The sequence below is a fragment of the Pelophylax lessonae genome, assembly GCF_965119305.1.
Source record: "Pelophylax lessonae genome assembly, chromosome: 8".
Taxonomy (NCBI): Eukaryota; Metazoa; Chordata; class Amphibia; order Anura; family Ranidae; genus Pelophylax; species Pelophylax lessonae.
In genome coordinates this window covers 91,422,300-91,438,504 of record NC_138775.1, presented here as the reverse complement: position 1 = coordinate 91,438,504, position 16,205 = coordinate 91,422,300, and the positions used below count along the sequence as shown (strand labels likewise).

Genomic DNA, 16,205 nt, shown 5'->3' with positions numbered 1-16,205 from the left:
ACCGCCACTCTCCCATTCTCAAGCGGAATATTCCCTTTCACTCTGGCCAGGCGAAGGATGGTGTCCCTGTCACGATAATTAAGAAATTTCGCTATGAACGCGCGCGGCGGGGCTCCCTGAGGTGGCGGGCGGCCCGACAGGCGGTGCGCTCTTTCCACAACAAATGTTGGCGACAGCGATTCTCTGCCATACGTCTGGATGAGGAGCTGTTCCAGATAATTAGAGGGGTCCGAGTCCTCCACTCCTTCCGGTAATCCTATGAATCGCAAATTGCATCTGCGTAGCCTGTTTTCCAGATCATCCTGCTTTTGTAGAATCTGGTGAACTTGCCGCTGGAGATGATCAGTGGAGTGTTGGAGTGGGGGGAGGGAGTCCTCCACGCTGCTGATCCTATTCTCAGCCTCGGTCACCCTGTCCCGCAGCTGCCTCATATCCTGCCTGATCAGGGAAATATCAACCTTCACTTCGTCGATCTTTGTAGTCAGGGTCACCTGGCAGGCAGATATGGCTTTCAGGACCGTTGCTGTGTCTGCGCCCGCCGCCGCTCCGGCGTCCTGAGACTTCCCGGCGCCATCTTGGGAGGAGGGCTCTTTGTCTTGACGGCAAAATTTATCAAGCTTGGCGGGACATAACAGGATGGGCTCTGGAGTGTCCTGGGGAGCAGCGGGTCTCGGTAAGAAGTCGCGGGGAGACAGGATAGATGGTACAGGATTCGATTCCGGCGGAGCTCCAGCTACTCACGTCCTATCTCATGCCATGCCTGGCCACGCCCCACTCTTTGAGGTTTTCAAATGAACACTATGTTTCTTTAACATGATTATTTGTAATATTTCATTAGATTCCTACACTATTATCAAGTTTTTATATGATTAGCGCCCAATTTTTCTTAATTTACTGGCTTTAAGGTTCTTGTGTTCGGACTATTTTGATTGCAGCTTTTCAAAATATTTTTTTTAGTTATTGTTTAGTCACATTTTGTATTGTTTTACCTAAATTGCATCACTGGTTGATTGGTTTATTCCCACTAAGTGGTAACGGGATAAGTGCAGGATTTTATATATTTTTTTATATTTTTGATATCTGACTAGTGTCAGATCGTACTTCTTTTTGTATAATAATACTACTGGCAACAGTTCAGCTCACAGACTGATGGACAATGAACTGGCTTTTTGTTTAACAAGTCTGAGGACCCCTGGCTTAAACCTCTTTTATCCTGATATAAAAATAAGGCTTCTAAATAATGCCTCCAGGCGCCTTGTCTGTATAATATACAGAAATTAGTGATGTATATATATATATTTATAAATGTGGTAACTGCTGTAGCTTGTACCCAAAATTAAGAAACAGTTGCTTAAATTCTTTGAACTGCAGTCATCTTTCAGATTAATATCTTGAGTGTCTAGCTTCTCTGGAAAAGGCTGTATGTAGTATACTAACGTGACACCCACCCCACACGTCAGCCCCTTCTTATATATAGACACAGTTGTCTAGGCTGGGAATAGAAAGCACGGAGGCATTGTATCTGTGTGTTAGGAAGATAGAAAGCAGAGATGTCCCAGCCACAGGTAAGCTCTGAATATTTACTCTTTTGCCTAGTATTTTAGGTGTTTAAGTTAAATACTTTTGTGCACATTTTCTTTTTAGTCTATGCAAATACTAGTATTGTCTTTTTTACCCTCTCCTCCACTATAAAAGTTTTGTAATATGTTTTTTTTTTTTGCATGTACATACTATTTTCTTTTCATAAAATCTACTATATACCTAAACTTCCAACTGATTCTCTCTATATAAACATTTGTATGACCTTTAAGTCTGCCTTGTTATTAGCTATATTGTACTCATAACACTGATATTTGTTTAGAATGTTTTGGTACTGTTAAATTATGCACTATAAGGTGCTCAATTGTGTCAAGTGCTAATAAATAATTTATGGAAAGCTGTACTATTCCTTAAAGGGCCAGTACAAGCTGATTGTAATTACAAGCCAAGTTTGGTAGACTAAATCTTATGTTTGCTTTTCCAGGGGTGAGATCTGCCACCCACCTACGGTTAGTTCTGCTCTTAACTGTCCAAGTCCACCAGGGAGAGTACCCATTTTTTCCATAAATGGCACCACAACTACATATGGAGATCACAGGAGTATATAGAAATTGTGAGATTTAAAATTTCAGTGAAAAAACTGAAACATTCGTTTTGGGTAAAGCAATTATATGATGGCCAGCTTTTTTGATAACTTTGATGAGGTTGTATATTTTTGTTAAAGTTGCTGAATGCTGAGGTTACCAAATTGAATTCCTGGGAATATTATATGTCGCATAAAAATAACTTCTCAGCCGACGCTTCCACCTGCAATCTCCTCATAACCCCCTACTCTCTTTTCTCCACAATCCGTCCTTCTACCCGGCCTGGTCCTCGCGGACTTCCTTCTCCGCCTGGACTAGTGCCGGCCTGATACGGGCCCATCAATTCTTCACCCCGCGCACCTTCTGCCCATTCCCTACCCTGCGGGAAACTTATAATCTCCCCTCTGGGGAAATATTCCGCTACCTACAACTCAAGCCTTTCTTTACACAATCTACTCCGATTAGGGAGAACTCCGCCACCTTCTCGACCTTTGAACGCGCATTCAAAACTGACCCTCACAGACGAGGACTCCTCTCTGACCTCTATGCCCACCTCCTGTCGGCTCAGGAGACCACCCCGCCCACATACATAGCCAAGTGGGAACGTGACCTACACATCACACTTGACTATGAGGACTGGATACAAATCTGGCAGGCTACCAAATCGGCATCCCCAAATATAGTTGAACTCGAAACAAATTACAAGGTCCTCACCAGATGGTATTTGGTTCCCGCTAGGATCTCTAAATATGTGCCTCAGTACTCCCCACATTGCTTCCGGGGATGCGAATCCTCAGGCACTCACGCACATATCTGGTGGGAGTGCCCTGTGGTTCAAGCCTTCTGGTCTAAAGTGCACGAAACTTTGTCTACCATGTTTGGCGTCTCTCTTGTTCCTGACCCGACATCTGCTCTCCTGAATCGCAAGCCACCTAACCTTACACACCGTCAATTTAAACTTTACCTATATGTCACAACGGCTGCAAAGCAAACCATCGCAAAAGCATGGAAAACCCCCACACTCTGTCATCTGGCTATGCTACACAGGGTTACCCAAGCCATGCTCCATGCTAAAACGGAAGCAATTCTGTTGGACAAACTGGCCCCCTGTGAACGGCTATGGTGACCCTGGATTGACCATTGCCTACCTCCTGGCCTTGACGACAGCCTTGTACTCACCTGATTGGGCGTCCTCACTACCGGCTCTCTTTTCCCACCTGGGCCCCTAGTAGGGTTCGAGGCTCCCTCCGGGCACCTGCTGATACCTCCCCCCCATGACCCTCCCCCCCTTACCCAACTTTCTTCCAGACCTGCCAACCCATCCCCCCCCCCCTACACGGCCCCTGGCGTACCCACTAGAGAACTATGCCTTGGTTTTGGTTGAGACCCCTTCTGTGTGGGGGTCCATCCACGCAGCGTGGCCTCGGCCACACCTATAGTTTGAGCGTACCCTCATTGCATCCCAGACGGTATGTTGGGTCGATCCCATATATGTATTGCATTTGCTACATGTTGTTTGTATGTTATATACAGCAGTTTTGTATCTCAATGTGTCTTGTTTTATCTAGGCATGTTCCTACTATTTTCACTGCATATTGCTGTACCATGTTTCTTTTGCCTTCAATAAAAACCGTTTAAAAATAAAAAAAAATAAATAAATCCTGGTAATCCAGTAAAACACAAAAGAAGTATATTGTCCAATTCTAGGAATTTCCATAAAACACCCATTGTAAATCCCTTATGATCCACAAAGCTTAGTCCTTGGTATTCCAAGCCACTGGTCACATCTGGGGGTCTCACTTTAACCCATATTACATACAGATTCTGAGTTGGTGTAGACTCTCAAGGTGCCTTTGTGACTCACCAAGTCTAAATTAGAAGGCACTCTTGGTCACTCCTGCTCTTTGGTTTTATGACAACAGAATGTCGATCTTTATATGCGAGAGCTGCTGGAAGGTTCAGGACCAGTTTCGTGCCAGCTCCAGGATTAAGCTTTGACCTCCCCTCCCCATCTGAATGACTGCAGCATGCCATAATGCCTATGTAAAGGGAGTCTGTTATCTGAGCACTTGCACATTTCTTTGCCTGTGTTTATAAAGTAGTCACTCATGCTGCATAAACTCATTGTGTAATTTGAAATGCATGCTATCCATCATTTACATGTCTGCACCTTCTTTTTTTTTTATTATTTCTAGCTCTTATGCTTCTGCTGTGAAGCTTGTTTTGGTTTAAGTTGTTGCTTTTTACTGTTCCTCTCCAAATATGAGAGTGTGAAAAGTCCACATATGGATAATATGCCACGTCACAATTTTTTTTTTTAGGGAGTCAGTGGATATTTTAATAGTGAAAATTATTTTACTCTACTGTTCTTTTGAAGAAATCCTTGTTAGACATTAGAAGGGATTTTTTTAGACGGTGCAGTTGTCAATAAGGAAGCATATACAGTTGAAGCCCACATGGCCAGAGATGGGGCACAGAATGGTGTAGTATAGAATTCTCAAATCCTCCTTCCAACTTCCACCCAAAATGCAATCATTCTTTTCTTAAAGTACATGTAAAGCCAAAACTTTTTTTTTTTTTAGTTTTAGGCAAAGTGTTGAGGGATTGGATTATTGCTGTTTGTGTCCCTACTGGGAAGAGTGGTACCATAACCTACAAGTTTTGACTTTAGATCTACCTCATTTACAGTGTGAAGTAGTGATCTATCGTCCATGATAAAACAATGCTCCAGTTATGTGCAACTGATCATTACAAAATGCTACTACATAGTACTTGTGGTATAACTTAATACTGAGCTATTTGATCCATCGATTTAAGGATGTATTGCTGTTATAAAAGATTAATCATACCAATTTTAGTACTATGACTGATCTACGAAAAAACTCCTGTGTATCTCTAGGCCTATAGGGCTACCGCCAGTAGTCTTAGGAGTAAGCTATTAGCTCTTATGTTCATGGTTTTGGAGAATTGTTTTTTTTTTTTTTTTTAAATAATGGCACTGTTCAATGTCATGACCCAGATGCTAACATTTTACTATTATTATGGTTAATGGCTATCTGCAGCAGTAATGGAAAATTAAAAGAAGAAAACATGGATAGCATTCTTGGTACTTTTGTCATGTTTGCTTTCCTCGTTGCTAAAGCCGTTTGAATCTCAGCCGTTTCAGCTGGGACTCTGTTCTCCTGGTTGGGACGGCTTCATCCATCCCACCCTCTCCCCCTTTCCTCCCACCAGGGAGAACACAATGGCTCCACGGGAGGGATTCCTCCATCATCATCAAGTAATATTAAACTTCTAAACTGTGGACCAGAGCTTCATGAAAGGCCCCCTAATATTTTGCAGTCTGCCAACTTCTATTAATACAGTAAATAGTCAATAGACTGGGAGTTTTCTGTTTAGCCCCCCTCTGACCTGAACTGTAGTAAATGAATGGCCTCCTGGTTGGGGAACTGTGTTGGAAAGCAATTAGCATTTTCATAAACCTGCCAATTGGGTGGTCCATTGAGAGTGAGACCACTTTTTGTGGTTTCCAATAATCTGATCAATACAATTGGCCAATCATAGCGATTACTTTGAAAAAGGGAATACTAGGCATTTTCACAAGTATCTGTACTAAGCAAAATGCGCCAATACCCGAAACCAATACCGAATGGCTCATTCTCCTCTCCGGCAGTGGGGGTCAGAGCAGTTGCAGGGTCGCTTCCCGATGTTACTTCCAGGCCCTAAATTCCACGCTGTTTCCGACAGCGCGGCTGTCCTCTGGTTGTCTCCATCTGTAGCTTCCCTCTGCTGGCCGGAGCGGGATCTACACTGCAGATCTACACTCAGAGCGCCCTACATTCAGAAACCCATCCCTCAAGCACAGCAGTGGTAAGAATATGCCCCGTTTAGGGGGGGACTGGAATAGCTGGAAGAACTGTAGCAGGCACCGCTATTATAGTGATCTCCACTAATTTCTGGGTCCCATGCTGAGCATCTGCCCTGCTGCATTCTGAACACAGGAGGTTCCCCGCACAGCATGGGCATTATTCAGGAAGCATTTTTAATTTTCTAAAAAAAATACAAAGTGTTCTTTGGCTGGGCAAGGTGGGGATTGTGACATCACCACCCTGCCTCTCCACCTCGTCCAACCAGAAAACGCTTTACACTCACTGAAAAAATGCTAATTATTCTCTGAATGGTGCCAGTACCAAGAGAACAACCTCTTGTGTTCACAGAGCAGCAGGACAGCCACTTGGCACAGGACCCAAAAGCTAGTGTATAGCACTGGAGTAGCAGTGTTTGCTGCAGTGATTTCTAGCTTCCATTGGGATCCCACAGCTATGGTACACACATACTGGGCCAAGCTGGACCAATGTAACTACGTATGTAAAATTGCCATACCTGAAATTCAGCTTTAAGGAGTAAAGGGCCAACTCCAGCCAAAGTGGCAAAGGTTAGAGCCTATGTAAGGTTTTTATTAAAAGCTCTGTCCTCACTGGGGAGATCCCCCACTTTCTATAAGGTGACAGACAAAAACAAAATATGTTTTGACTGGAGTTAGGCTATAAAGAAGTAATATAGTCTTAATCCTTTGTAATGTCTAATGGCAGAGCCGTTTAAATTATAACCTATAAGAAAGTTTTAGTTAAGAGGTCTGGAAATCAGCTGATTTCACCATTGATAGCGAATACATGCTGAGAACGATTGGCCTCTTGTGTACAACCAAGGCATGTGGACCCAATGTTTTTTTATAGATTGAGATGGTGTTCTCTTATTGCATTTTGGGCAGTGGTGTGGTCAGCTTCCAGTTGCTGCTTACTGTGGTAAAATGAGACCTGTATTGAGAAATATATAAGGCCCCTTTCACAATACGGGTCTGATCAGGGCCATCTATTAGTATTTCAGGCGAAACTGCCAACCTCCTATAAGGCAGAGCAGACTCTGTCTGTGTCCACGCTCCATAAATTGAGTGGCCACAGATGTGTCATCTGCCTGCCCTGCTCTGATCAGTAGGGGATCAGTAGACTGATCCCCTGCTGATCTCAACTGAGTATGCCTGTGTGAAAGGGGCCTAAGGGCTGCCATTGCTGACCTCCTAAAAATGCCAGCTGCTGGGCTTTCATGCTGATCCCTCTCACTTTCTTAGTCACTGGCCTGTAATATGCATATGGCAAGTGAAGTTAAAGACAAGTCAGGTTCCAGATACACATACTTGACCAAGTCAGTTACAGATCAACTTGACAGCCAGGCAAGTACCAATTTCATTGGAAGAGCTCGGCAAAGGCAGTGTTCTTTTCTCTGCCGAGGTGCTTTTTTAATGCACCTGTCCCTTATATAAACACTGTCATTTCGGTATTATTTAAGGCATAATGTTTTATTTTAATTCTGTAATAAGCCCTGCTGTAAGGCTGTGCCTGTGCTTTTCATGCATTTTTTGGTGTGTTCTTTGCAATGTGTTTTTAACGCGTCTTCCTGCTTCATGCATTTTGGAGTGGGAGTTGAGCCATACAAAATGATGGGCTCAAATCGCAGGTACAGAATCGTATGTGATTTGCACAAGAATGCGGTGTGATGTGATGCATTGCATCAGTGTGTACCCATCCTGGGCATTCTGAAGCTATTTGCTTCTAGACTCTTCTGCCACGATTTATACATACAGTGTATATTATTTATAAATGGACAGTAAGAAGATGTAAGCTGTTTATACAGTAGGTTACTAAAACAAGGCCTGGATTATTTTCTAGATACACAAATTATGACTGGATACTAATATTTTTCTTTTCTTCATACTCTATTATTATTTTTTTTTATAATTTTTTTATTATAAAAATTATTTTTATTTTTTTATAATATTATTATTGTCTATTAGACATTTTTCCTTTTTTTCTTTACAACACATTTATACATGTAGCACCCTACAGGTAGGTGCTAGGTAAAGTATAGTGGGCCTTGGCTGCTTAACAGCAGGGCCATGATTTCAGCTGGACTGTCATGTGATGTTACTGAGATGGGAGTCTCCCCACTGGCTCTGTGAGAGGATTCTCATAGGGCAGTGGAGGAAACCCAATCAGTGGCTCAGTCAGGCTTGTATCTACCCCAGAAGGCAGATTCTGCTGCAGAGGATTCTGGGAGTGGGTAAAAGTTTGAAGGGAACGCATGACGCAGCGTCTTTGGCGGGAAGCAGAGTCCCAGGAGGGAGAGTACGGCTGTCTCTCCTCCTGTCAGAGGAAGCGGGTGTCCCGGGTGGCGGCCTGGGAATCCAGAGAGTGTGAAGCTGAGCTGCAGAGGGGATCCGGTGTGCCGAGAACCAGCGGAGAGAGAGAGGGGTCCAGTTCCAGGAAAGCCTACAAGGTCGTGAGTGCTGTGGACTGCCCCTGGGGGTCTGCCTAGTGTCAGAGGGTACTACTCCAGAGAAGGTTCCAGGAGTCAGCTAGCAGTTAAAGGGGGTGCCTAGTTGGAGGACCCTGAAGTATTAGAGGGGGTACCTAGTCGGAGGACCCTGAAGTATTAGAGGGGGTACCTAGGTAGAGGACCCTGAAGTGTGAAAGGGGCGCCTGTAGTTTGGGCCCTGAAGAGTCAGTGTACAGTGGGAAGTGTACAAGGTTAAGAGTTGCAGCAGCACAAGTATCTACACAGATCTACCTCAGCCAGTGCAGGGCTGGAGGGAGCTGTTCAGTGACTTTTGAGCTAAAACAGAGTGTCAGGAGTCAAGTGTTCTACAGTCCTGGATCTTCTGAGTTAAAGTCGAGGTTCCAGCACAGTTTCAGTACTACAGTATCTTTAGGTGTCAGGAACCGCTGGTAGGCATTCAGCTGGTGTCAAGACAGCGCCAACAGGCATTTTTCTATAAGTGTCCCAAAGTATACCTAGTTGAGCAAGAGGAGTATCCCACTCATTCCCTTCTCCCATCCACAAATACAACAAAACAAACCAAAGATGCCAGAATGGTCATTGTCTCAGTTCTCACACCTGGGGTCACAACTCAAATGTGTTGGAGGTGTCACTGGTAACAATGGCAGACCCACATCAGGCATAAGACCTGGGAATACTGCTACATACATAAAACACTTTAAAACCACCAACAACATAATATAATTGTATATTCTTATTTTTAGGTAAGGTTGATCCAGGATTCCGATTGCCTCTTTGGGGATCAGGAAGGATCTTTTTTTCCCCTGCTGGAACAGATTGGATCATGCTTTGGTTGTTTTTTTGCCTTCCTCTGGATCAATTGTGGGTATAGGATTGTGTAGATAGGATTGTATAATTTTTTTCCCCTTCTATTGTTTGAAATGGATGGACTTTTTTTTTCAAACAGACTACCTATGTACTATGTAAATGTTATGGATTAGCATATTTCTTTTACTAGCTGAATAATTATTTTTTATTCTGTTTCCTCTTCAAGAATGAGCCTATTAAAAAGAAGAGGCCAGCAGTGAAGGAAGAAGATCTGAAAGGGGCGAGGAATAAGCTTGCCCAACAAACTCCTATCAAGTCCAAAACGTACCAAGTTATGAAACAATGTGGTGAGTCTAAGCACATAGGAGTGTTTGCTATTCAGATAGAATAGCATTGTACAAAATCAGAGGAGAAAGATTTAAAGGGAATGTATTTAAATAAAAGTAAAATGAGTGGGTTTGTAGATATTTGCCTCTTCTCAGGTGCTGGATGATCCTCAATAATGTAGAAAGTGGCAATGACGTTATAACTTCAGTGCCTTTCTGCATCATTACACCAAGGCACGTTATAGACAAGTTGAAAACCGAATAAAATTTCTTGGTCATTTGTTTTTTGCAACATTAATGTGCCAGCTGCGACGTACGATTTTTGTGTCACAATCGGAAGTGCCTGATCCAACATGCTGGATTTTGTTTTGAAAAACAAAACACATGATGGCACAATTGTAAGCGCCATTTTAATTTCTCGATTAACAGAACATATGGTTTTTGACTCGTCAATAGCCTGCTTAAATAGTGCATGGTGCCACGTAATGGCCACAGGGGTGGGTCCATGACTCCCCTGCACCTACATATTATTCTGCGAGTTAATTGAGGGCAATATTTAAATGGGGGACATCTAGTGGGGAAAAAGAATTACTGCAGGGAATGGCATCAGAGTCCTGGGGCAGTGGCAAAAAAAAAAAAGAAATCAAACACAGTTGGGCTTTTCCCGCATTTTCTCTAATACAGTAAAACCTTGGATTGCGAGCATAATTCGTTCCGGAAACATGCTTGTAATCCAAAGCACTCTTATATCAAAGCAATTTTTACCATAAGAAATAATGGAAACTCAGATGATTCGTTCAACAACCATTTATTCACAAGTCTTTCAGTTTATAGTCTATATACAAAGATTATAGCAATGTGATAGGTTGTGTCATCATAAAATGTCCATCCACAAATGGCGCCTCCACAAGGGGATTAGAAGCAAAATCCAGCAGGAGCTACAGAGTATAAAAGAGAAGAGAGGCGCCTCTAAGTGTAGCAGTATGGGGACATTTAATGAGGGTACAACATTTAGCAACTCACATGGTTGATGATTAAAGAGGCACGTCTAAGTATGCAGGCATCCGGGGTAAAGCTGTCCACATAGACCATCTTCTGAACCACTGGCTCACACCAATGTCAGTCTGCAATTGTGATTGGGAAGACTACCCTGTAGTAGAGTGATCTGAAAGCGAAACTTTGAATCGCTCGTGGAGCGCAGCGTGGAAGGGTGTGATGAAGATGGCAGTGCGGAGGATGGTCTATGTGGAAAGCTTTACCCCGGATGACTGCATACTTAGATGTGCCTGTTTTAATCATCAACCATGTGAGCTGCTAAATATTAAACCTTCATTAAATGTAACAATATTGCTACACTTAGAGGCGCCTCTCTTCTCTTTTATACCCAGTTGTGACATGACGCTACTTGTATATCAAGACATCGCTTGTATATCAAGTCAAAATTTATTTTAAAAATTTGCTTGTCTTGCAAAGCGCTCTCAAACCAAGTTACTCTCAAACCAAGGTTTTACTGTACTCTGAGTTCCCATGATCATCAGCTCCATCTAGTGGCCTCTGAAGGCACCAGAACATTACTAATGTACTTGTGTGCTGATATTAGCATGCAGAGACCCTCATGCTCATGGCTGTTCGGTTATTGGGTTATAGAAGTAAAAAAATATTCATTAAATGTGGGTAAAATTAGGACTACCATGTGTTTCTGCTAGCTACAGATTGACTCCTTTTGATTCATCTATAACTATGGGACCAATTAGAAGATTTCGCCTTGCCACAGAAAGAAGCTAAGGGAATGATAGTATGAGGACCAGGGACACCTGTTCTGGTGACAGCATCAAAAGGGAATTTCCCTTCATTTTGGAAAAAATTATTTTTACTGTGGGGTGTCTAAGGGCCTGTTCACACTACTGCAAAGGCAGACATCGTATGCGATTCGCACCGCATTGCTGTGCAGATCACATGTGATGTCTGTGCGATGCAAATTCAGCCATACAAATTGTATGGCTGAATTCGCATCATATTAGGACCAAACTCGTGCAGGATCCTTTTTTTTATGTCGGCAACAGGATCAGATCGCATGGCTGTTCACACCAATGTGATCTGATTCTGCAAATTGTGCTGCATTTGGCAAACTGATTGCAGAGTGTAATTAACTTAACATACTCTTCACAATCAGTTTGCATGAACAGGTTGAGATTTTTAAGCGGTGCGAATTTGCAGCGAATTCGCACCGCATCTAGTGTGAGCCAGCCCTCAGACAGAAAGTAAAGAAAACTTTCTCCCAATAAAACAAAGCAAAAATAAAACTCAACAAGGGTTACAACCACCCCTACTCTCCTTAAAAAAGTTTTGCTTTAGATGCACTTTAAATTAGAGTGAAAAGCCATACTTTTTTTTAGATTTGGATACAGTGGTCAGGCTTTAGATCCGGTGTTAGGTTCTTATGGCTCTAGCTGTGTACCTGTGTCAGGTTTTTATGGCTCTCTGTGTTAGGACAACTTGCTCTCTCTAATTGTTAGATCATCAACGTCACAAATGAGAATGAGTTGCCACCAGAATAGAATTATACAGTGCCTTGCGAAAGTTTTCGGCCCCCTTGAACTTTACGACCTTTTGCCACATTTCAGGCTTCAAACATAAAAATATAAAACTGTAATTTTTTGTGAAGAATCAACAAGTGGGACACAATCATGAAGTGGAACGAAATTTATTGGATATTTCAAACTTTGTTAACAAATAAAAAACTGAAAAATTGGGCGTGCAAAATTATTCAGCCCCTTTACTTTCAGTGCAGCAAACTCTCTCCAGAAGTTCAGAAAGGATACCTGAATGATCCAATGTTGACCTAAATGACTAATGATGATAAATAGAATCCACCTAATGTCTAATCAAGTCTCCGTATAAATGCAGCTGCACTGTGATAGTCTCAGAGGTCCATTTAAAGCGCAGAGAGCATCATGAAGAACAAGGAACACACCAGGCAGGTCCGAGATACTGTTGTGGAGAAGTTTAAAGCCAGATTTGGATACAAAAAGATTTCCCAAGCTTTAAACATCCCAAGGAGCACTGTGCAAGCGATAATATTGAAATGGAAGGAGTATCAGACCACTGCAAATCTACGAAGACCTGGCCGTCCCTCTAAACTTGCAGCCAAGAGACCCATGATCACTCTGGATGAACTGCAGAGATCTACAGCTGAGGTGGGAGACTCTGTCCATAGGACAACAATCAGTCGTATACTGCACAAATCTGGCCTTTATGGAAGAGTGGCAAGAAGAAAGCCATTTCTTAAAGATATCCATAAAAAGTGTTGTTTAAGTTTGCCACATGCCACCTGGGAGACACACCCAACATGTGGAAGAAGGTGCTCTGGTCAGATGAAACCAAAATCAAACTTTTTGGCAACAATGCAAAACGTTATGTTTGGCGTAAAAGCAACACAGCTCATCACCCTGAACACACCATCCCCACTGTCAAACAATGGTGGTGGCAGCATCATGGTTTGGGCCTGCTTTTCTTCAGCAGGGACAGTTAAGATGGTTAAAATTGATGGGAAGATGGATGGAGCCAAATACGGGACTATTCTGGAAGAAAACCTGATGGAGTCTGCAAAAGACCTGAGACTGGGACGGAGATTTGTCTTCCAATAAGAAAATGATCCAAAACATAAAGCCAAATCTACAATGGAATGGTTCACAAATAAACATATCCAGGTGTTAGAATGGCCAATTCAAAGTCCAGACCTGAATCCAATCGAGAATCTGTGGAAAGAACTGAAAACTGCTGTTCACAAACGCTCTCCATCCAACCTCACTGAGCTCGAGCTGTTTTGCAAGGAGGAATGGGCAAAAATTTCAGTCTCTCGATGTGCAAAACTGATAGAGACATACCCCAAGCGACTTACAGCTGTAATCGCAGCAAAAGGTGGCGCTACAAAGTATTAACTTAAGGGGGCTGAATAATTTTGCACGCCCAATTTTTCAGTTTTTTATTTGTTAAAAAAGTTTGAAATATCCAATAAATTTCGTTCCACTTCATGATTGTGTCCCACTTGTTGTTGATTCTTCACAAAAAATTACAGTTTTATATCTTTATGTTTGAAGCCTGAAATGTGGCAAAGGGTCAAAAAGTTGTTAGGGCCGAATACTTTCGCAAGGCACTGTAGGAGAAATCATCCAGTGGGGACATTTGTTCCTATGAAAACTTTCTAAGAGGGATATCCCTTACACTGGAAAGATAACCTCTCATTTCTTGATGAGTCTATAAAACAGGAAGTGAAGGTAAATCATCCTAAGGAGACATAGCAAAAACAAAAAATGTACAGTGATTTTAACTACTTTACGCAAAATGAAGAAAAAAAACTGTCTACAAAACTCTAGGCAAAACTTTTTTTTTCATTTTTTATAGATTAAGGGAGGATTATAACCCTTGTCAATTTTTTTTCCCCATCTGTGTCCCATTGGGGAGATATACCTTCACTTTCTGTCCCATACCCAAAACAGGAAGTGAGAGGAAATCTCTCCAGATTAAAGGAATCCCTTGGGGTCCCCCACGTCACCAGAATCAGTTTACCCATTGGAAGATTCCCCTTCTATTACTTTTCTGGGGACAACCCAAAGTTTGGGATTTTCTTGTACTTTCACTTTCAATAATAATGGTAAACAGGACAAATAGAGACGGTGAATCTCCCTAATGTGGGAACAGACAGCAGTACAAACCTGATAGGTGTTCTAATCCATCTCCACTGTGTCCAAAACGAAAAATAAAAAAACGTTTTTCCTTTAGTTATACTTTAAGAAACAGATTTCTCCTTTTGTCTTTTGGGCCCTTTATGTCTCCTCCTAGTATGTATGTATACACTCACTGACCACATTATTAGGTACATCTGTTCAATTGCTTGGTAACACAAATTGCTAATCAGCCAATCACATGGCTGCTTCTCAATGCATTTATTCATCTAGATGTGGTGAAGATGATTTGCTGAAGTTCAAACCAAGCATCAGAAGAATGAGAAAGAAAGGGGATTTAAGTGACATTGAAGGTGGCATGGTAGTTGGTACCAGATGGGCTGGTCTGAGTATTTTAAAAACTGCTGATCTACTGAGATTTTTTAATGCACAGCCATCTTTAGGGTTTACAGAGAAATGTCCAAAAAAGAGAAAATATCCAGAGATATTGTTGTGTGGACAAAAATGCCTTGTTGATGTGAGAGGTCAGAGGAGGATTGGCAGACTGATTTGAGATAATAGAAAGGCAACAGTAACCACTCGTTACAACCAAAGTATGCAGAATACCATCTCTGAATGCACAACATATCGAACCTTGATTTCAGCTGCAACATTCAGATGGTAGGGTCAGAATTTGGCATAAACAACATGAAAGCATGGATCCACCCTGCCTTGTATCAACGGTTCCAGCTGGTGTTGGTGGTGTAATGGTGTGGGGGGATATTTTCTTGGCACAGTTTGGGCTCCTTTGTACCAATTGAGCATCGTTTAAAGGCCACGGCCTACCTGAGTATTTTTGCTGACTATGTCCGTTTATTTATGACTACAGTGTACCCATCTTCTGATGGCTACTTCCAGCAGGATAATGCACCATGTCACAAAGCTGAAATCATCTCAAACTGGTTTCTTGAATATGACAATGAGATCACTGTACTCCAATGGCCTCCACAGTTAACAGATCTCAATCCAATAGAGCAGCTTTGGGATGTGGTGGAAAACAGGAGATTTGCATCATGGATGCAGCCAACAAATCTGCAGCACCAGCGTAATGCTATCATATCAATATGCTCCAAAATCTCTGAGGAATGTTTCCAACACCCTGTTGAATCCCTTGCCATGAAGAATTAAGACAGTTCTGAAGGCAAATAGGGTCCAACCTGGTACTAGCAAGGTGTATCTAATAAGGTGGCTGGAGAGTGTATATAGAGAAAGTGAGAGATACAGAATTGCAGAATCTTTATCAAGGTGGTCATGTGGATTTCTAGAATCACAATTCTTAGAAGTTGGGATTCTTTGTTAAAGCTGTCATTTACTTATATATGTTTTTAAATGGTTTGGCTAAAAACTGCAGCAAAAAGAGAGAAGCAAATATGTTTTCTAATAGTGTCTCTTATTTCCAGAGCAAGCTGGGGGTGCAGCTCCATCCGTGTTTAGTCAAGTTAGGACAGGAGATGAAACAGCCTTCGACAAGCCCAAACAAGAGCCAGCGAAGAGTGTATTTGGCTAATGGACATTAAATAAGTGAAAAGCTTCTTTCATCGTAACTTCCCCCTAGTTCTAAATGGAATGGACATTTATCAAGTCTTAAAAAAATATTTTCTACTTTTTGTTTTTTAAGTTGGAGTTTAACATGCATTTTGTACCCCATAGTTTGATATGGTACCAGGCAATCTCGTTTTTGAGTATGAGGAGTAGTTGTTGACCTCTAATAATGAATCTAGGTAGGGAAATGCCTCAAAAAATAATGAATAAAAGGTTTTTTTTTTGGAATTTGCAGTACAGGGATTGTAGATGAAGTGATTTAGTGATGAAAAGTGGAGGTTAAGGTAAACTTACCAAGCAGTTGCTCATGCCAAGAGAATTCATAGTTA

The 16,205-nt window shown here is 42.0% G+C and overlaps 1 protein-coding gene across 1 annotated transcript; it reads left to right on the top strand.

Moving 5' to 3' along the window:
• Window positions 1-1,437: 1,437 nt before the first annotated feature.
• Window positions 1,438-15,878, top strand: MUSTN1 (musculoskeletal, embryonic nuclear protein 1). The gene is made up of 3 exons (XM_082266169.1): window positions 1,438-1,565; window positions 9,511-9,631; window positions 15,735-15,878. The coding sequence occupies exons 1-3, from the start codon at window positions 1,551-1,553 to the stop codon at window positions 15,839-15,841; spliced, it is 243 nt and encodes an 80-aa protein (XP_082122295.1). The 5' UTR covers window positions 1,438-1,550; the 3' UTR covers window positions 15,842-15,878.
• Window positions 15,879-16,205: the final 327 nt, after the last annotated feature.